This window comes from Molothrus aeneus, chromosome 19, assembly GCF_037042795.1.
Source record: "Molothrus aeneus isolate 106 chromosome 19, BPBGC_Maene_1.0, whole genome shotgun sequence".
Taxonomy (NCBI): domain Eukaryota; kingdom Metazoa; phylum Chordata; class Aves; order Passeriformes; family Icteridae; genus Molothrus; species Molothrus aeneus.
The window spans coordinates 11344001-11350000 of NC_089664.1; the positions used below are offsets into that span (position 1 = coordinate 11344001).

The 6000-nt window shown below is 45.6% G+C and overlaps 1 protein-coding gene across 3 annotated transcripts in view; it reads left to right on the plus strand.

Moving 5' to 3' along the window:
• Positions 1-6000, plus strand: part of LMX1B (LIM homeobox transcription factor 1 beta) — an 80375-nt gene that overhangs the window by 74367 nt on the left and 8 nt on the right. The window contains exons 4-8 of one of the 3 annotated variants that reach the window (XM_066563030.1): positions 2060-2238; positions 2616-2693; positions 3089-3179; positions 3981-4121; positions 5851-6000. The exon at positions 5851-6000 is cut by the window's right edge and continues 8 nt beyond it. In XM_066563030.1, the coding sequence (XP_066419127.1) occupies positions 2060-2238; positions 2616-2693; positions 3089-3179; positions 3981-4121; positions 5851-6000 (639 nt within the window). Of the gene's footprint in view, positions 1-2059; positions 2239-2615; positions 2694-3088; positions 3180-3980; positions 4143-5850 lie in introns of all 3 variants that reach the window. The other 2 variants (XM_066563029.1, XM_066563031.1) reach the window with 2 other exon arrangements.

Here is a 6000-nt window from a genome sequence, read left to right on the forward strand (position 1 = left end):
GTTTGTGCCATCATAATCACACTGTTGTTTTCCAAGAAAATCAACAGTTACCATTCCATTACATGTACAAATTATATATTTGCCTCTGGTTTATGGGAAAATGTGTTACTCTATTTTAACTGGTAGCAGAAATTATCTTTGATCTCTAATCTGAGAGTCATATTCTCCACATTGCTAAAATTTGTATTTCCACACCCGGAATACCTGGTGTGGAAATACACAAAGGTGTCTGCATGGGACCAGGGCCACTCTTGGAGCAGTGTTTTAGTTATTGTCATGCTGCATTTGCAGGACCTTGAGTGCTCTGCTCAGTAAATCTCAAGTCAGAGGCTCTGGGCTTCTGGTGAAGGGGCCTGAGGCATGTGAGGCATGTGCTGACAGCTCCTGGACCATCAGCAGCCTCGCCCCCAGCAGCCCCAGGGACCCACTGCGCACCTGCCTCGTGTCCACCCACCCTTGACCAGCTCCCGTGAGGCTGTCCCCACGCCGGGAAGGCCACAGCACCTTCCCCACTGCTGTCCTCACTCACACAGCTGCTGCTGGCAGCTGCACTTGGCACCAGCTCTGAGCAGGGGTGGGCTCCTCTTCGGGACCAGACTGACTTGTGATCTGCAGTGAGGAGCTACCACAGTAGCACAAGCCAGTCTTGGTTTCAATTTCATTTCCCTTTGGCACAAAGGGGAGTTTCTTAGTCCTGGAGATGCTTTTTTTCCCTCATTATTCTCTGTTAGTCAAACCCAAACCTGAAAAACAAGCTGACAAATTAAACAAGTTGTTTGTCTCCCATTGTCTAACACAGTGAAAACACTGATCTCCCAGGGGTCTGCATGAGAGCACACAATCTGCAAAGCCCTGGCTGAGAATGTGTCCTGCTTCAATCAAATATTTATCCACTGGACACAAGAGTAACTCTCCAATGAGCAGTATTAATCCTCACAAACCTTTCCTTAGAAATGGCATGCTGGAAAGTTAATAATGTCATGGTTATTAAAATGACTGAACTTCCCTTTAATCATTAGGCCAAAGATGCTTATTAAAGTAAAAGATAATTAGACTGCTAGGTGCATAATAATCAGACCCTAAAATGAATTAAAGTCTAATTTGTTGATTCCCCAAATGTAGTCGTTCAGTATATAAAAAATTCCATGTGTTTCTTCATGTTGAAGTCCCTATAATAATGTGATAGTGTTTTCTGGAAGAAAAATCAGTAGTCTGGTCAAATAAAATATGCTGACTTGAAAGGTTGATTTTCTCAACAAAATGTGTATTTACCCATTAACCTCTGCCACTGTGCTTGAGATTTCCCAGGACAATACACTAACACATGTAATATCACCAGATTATATGAGTATTCAGAATTTAATTATAGAAAATACAAATAATCTCTTTGGTCTACACAAGCACATAGATACTTGTATGCATTTACTGAAAAAGAGAAGTTTGTGCTTGTACATACAGACATGTTTTAATGCACAGAGGAAGATTACTGACGTTTTCTGTGGGAAGTAGAAATGAGATGACAAAGATTATATTTAATATTATTGCTGGAGCTTCAAAACATTCAAAACAGTATTCAATAACTGGAATCTGTACTATATTGAGTTAGATGGGCTTTGAGATACTTGTGTGATACTTGCTTTATGCTGTTTTGCTGCTGTAGCAGTGCAGGCAGTAGTACCTGTCTGCAGATAATGCTTCGGGAGAAGCTGAAGTTCAGCTGTGAAGGTGAAGTTGTTTATCTGGTGCTGAGATTGGGGCAGGTGAGGTGCTGGAAGAGCACAAAGTGTCTCTGTGCCCAATTCCTGGAAATACTGAAGCATTTTCTGCGTTTCCATCCCCTGATCAGGACTTCAATTAAAAATTGAAAACATTTTTATGCTTTTGTGGCATTTGATTTAGGCAGAGCACACAGATCTGAGAGAGTCTCTTCCTGCCCACAGCTGCTTTAGGTATTCAAATAACCATGGGACAATAGTTGAACCTGTTGACTGAAGAGCAGTTCTCAAAGATCCTGTTTTCTTGGTGGAACAAGTGCAATTATATATCCTTTTTTCACCAGTCAAAAGTGATGATGAAGATGGAGATGTTAAGCCCACCAAAGGCCAAGTAACCCAAGGAAAAGGAAGTGATGATGGGAAGGACCCAAGAAGACCTAAACGACCAAGGACAATACTTACTACACAGCAGAGACGAGCATTCAAAGCATCCTTTGAAGTGTCTTCGAAGCCCTGCAGAAAGGTAGGTGCTGCAGCAGGGCCCAAGCCAGCCCCGGCACCTGGCCACAGCCGCAGACAGCCCCTCCTGGGGCAATAGCAGTGCTCCCGGGGTGAAAGCAGAGCACTCTTTTTGCACAGAAGTCTTTTATGGGTAAAATTTGGTGTCATTTTCCTCAGCTCAGACTCTTTGTTCAGTAGTTACAGAACTGGTAGCGCTATTGGGGCAGAACTTGACAACACTATGCAAAAATATGATGAATTTTTAAAAGTAATTCCATACATGCAACTTTTGTTCTAAGTACAAACATTCCTCCTAACAAAACTGATTAGTGGTTTTTTGTGTTGGGTTTTTTTTTTAAACTTATGAAAAATTGCATCATTAAGCATTTCCTCCTGCAGGTCAGAGAAACATTGGCAGCTGAAACAGGGCTCAGTGTGCGAGTCGTCCAAGTCTGGTTTCAAAACCAAAGAGCAAAGGTAGGCTGTTTGTCCCATCCTCCAAAGTCAAATGCAGGCTGTGCCTCAGCGTGGGCTCTTGCCCTGGCTGCAGCTCACACTGCAGAAGTCCCACAGCTGAGCTCTGCGTGTTCTGCCTGCTCTGCTCTCTACATCCACTGGAAAGGCAACTTCCAAACACAGACATTAAACTAATATGCTCAAAGCAATTCAGGGTTGGGAGTAAATTTTGCATGCAAATCTGAACTGGAAACTGAAGTGTTTAAGCTTAGAATTGAAACTGAACCCACAACAGTGTGTGCATAAGTATAAATGGTCTGTGTTAACTGATAAGATGTTTGCAGAGAGTTTTGTAAGAAAACAAAATTGTTGCATTTGGAGCTACAAGAATGTTCTGTTCTTCTGCTTGTTTTCAGATGAAAAAGCTGGCACGAAGGCACCAACAGCAGCAGGAGCAACAGAACTCGCAGCGACTGGGGCAAGGTAGGGGATTTGTGAAAGAGCAAAGTGAGAGAGAAAGAATCTGCAGCTGTCTGGAAGTGCCATTCCCACATGACACTTCAGTAGAGCCATGCAGGGCGCACGCAGGGCTGTGGGTGACATGTGCCATCAGCAGTGGAAGGACACAAAGGTGTGCCTGAGTGCCCATGACAGGTTACTCCAAGTTCTCCTGGTGGGATCAGACCCCAGAGGTGCTCATGCAGAAGCTGTTACCTCGTTTCTAGTAGGAATGTGCCACGCGGAAGTGTCTGCACTGGAGGAAATCTCCAGGAGGCTTGCTCCAGGCAGATCCTTCAGTTTGTTTTCTTCTGCAGGAAGGGGCACAGTGCTCAGCTGGCAATCTGCACAGGCATCAGCGTTACTGCCCCAGCCAAGGCACAGAGAGCCCCTCCTGTGCCCTCACAAGTGTCTGGACCCTGGGGCAGACACTGCACCCAGGAACTGGAACTTGCTCTGCTGCTCTCTGGGTACTCTTGAGTATCTCCAGCTCCCAAGACCTTGCAGCCTTAAATCCTCGACTTTACCCAGAGCAGAAAAACTGGGACCAGCAGGAGTTAGAGAATAACTGGGCTCTGTCAGACAGAATATATGGACTTTGGGAGGATAAGGTCCAGGACCTAGGAGCTTCAGAAATTATGTAGAAATTACAAGTCTTTCAGCTTATTGCTCAGGCCTCTACACTCAGACAAAATCTGGAAAGTTTTTCTGACTGACAGGATACCCCAGACTGCATTTGCTAGGGTTCATTGTTGCCACTGATTCTGCCCTGTTCCCCAGCAGTAACTGTTCCTCCTCTTTGCTTTGCAGAAGTAATGTCCAACCGAATGGAAGGGATGATGACATCTTACACCCCACTTGCACCACCACAGCAGCAGATTGTAGCAATGGAGCAAAGCAGTTATGGCACAGACCCATTTCAGCAGGGTCTTACCCCTCCACAAATGCCAGGCGACCACATGAACCCCTATGGTAAGGCATGCCTCATTCTGCCACATCCCAAGTAGCTGGGTCCGTGTGCTGGATCACACTCCATAGGGGCAGCAGCTTTACTGACTTTTAGAATATTTTTTCTGGGATTTGTACCAGGGAATTTGTACCAGTCAGTTTTATGTGTGTATTTTCTTGTACACATAAAGGGGTAGAACAGAGCTCATCTCAAGCTCTGAACACCTTTCAGAACTATTTCACAGTATAATTTTGATAAACAATAAGCAAGCAACATCACCTCTCCAAGCTCCACTTTTTTAAACCACTGTCCAAGACACTGAAAAATAAACAGTACCAAATTCTAGCTCCCTCACAAATTTTTCCTTTTTTCTTAGAAGCTTTGAGGAAAAAGTGCCTTCAATAAAGAGAAGTAATCTATTCATTACAAAATGAATAAGCAGCCCTGTAAGACCACTCAGATTGGATGCGTGGATTTGTTAAAGAACAGCTCTTGAGCTACTAAGAGATGGGTTACCACAGGACTTTTCTCCTGCATAGTTTTATTCTCTGTCCCAAATCAAGATGACGGTTTGCTTTCACGATTGCTTGACCCCACATCAAACGCATTACAAGCACTAAATGCTCAATTATTGGCTCTGGACAATTGCAGTGTGGCATTTAAAAAGAATGTCAGAGGATTTTTCAGACTGTGATTCTCGGCCTTGCGGTAGCCCACAAGGGCCTGTTTCAGACTCCTTTCCGCTGACCAGGAGCACTTCACTGTAGAGGCTCACATGCGCATCACTGTCCCGAGCACAGCGTGCACAGGCCAACAGGAAATCTGCTTTGGGTCTGTGTCATTACTTTTGCCACTGAGACAAGTCCATGGTGCACACCAGGAAGTTTGGGAGGTCCTGTAAGGAGCTCAGGACATATGAAGTGCCCTCGAGCAATAGGTGGCTTGTGATTTTGTTGGTTTGCTCGGCTTTCTGAGTGAAACTCCTTGGGAAGTAGGTTCTGTGCTCCAAAAGGGGTGCAGGGGATGGCACAAAGCCCTTTCAAATGAGTGTGTGAGGAAAAAGAACCAGACTAACACTTTTGCAGAGCCCCTAGGACTTGAGCTAGAGCTTTTTCTGGTACCTTCAGGGTTGAAGTAAGCTGAAATCTTAGATGCTAAGGGAAATACAAGGTGCTGTTCCAGACCAGCCCTAAAAGAGTGGAATTTTCTGAAAGGAGACCATTTTTACAGCTGTAGCTCACTTGAGGCCAGGGAAACTAGGTCTCTTCCTGGGTCCTGTCACACTGGTAGAACTTTTGCCTTGTGTGTATATGAAGACCAGTATGATTATGGCTCTTAGACCATGCCTCCCTGTCATGGGCACCCTGGTTCCACCTTTCTTGACAGTCCTGGTGCTCCCATGAGTGCTGGAGCCCGTGGAGAAGCTGGGGACCTGCTCCTCCCCAGCACCATCTGCTCCTGTTGTCAGCCAAGACTCTGTTTTGTGCTGCTGGCTGAAAGTGAAATTAAACCCTGGCAGGTTTGGGCGCATTGCTGCCGGCTGACCCCTGTGGGTTGATTTCAAGCCCTCCTCCTTGTAGGTCAGACCCTCGTAGCCAAAGCGTGCTAGCATGTGAGCACAGGAGCAGGAGTGTTCCCGCTCGCTGCAGCGTGCAGCACGTGAGCATCCGTGTGTGCTGTGTCCTCCCCGGCTGCGCAGCATCCAGCCTAACGTGTGCGTTTCATTTGCAGGAAACGACTCCATTTTTCATGATATCGACAGTGATACCTCTTTAACTAGCTTGAGCGACTGTTTTCTTGCCTCTTCCGAAGTTAACTCCATGCAGGCTAGAGTAGGAAACCCCATTGACAGGCTGTACTCTATGCAGAGCTCCTATTTCG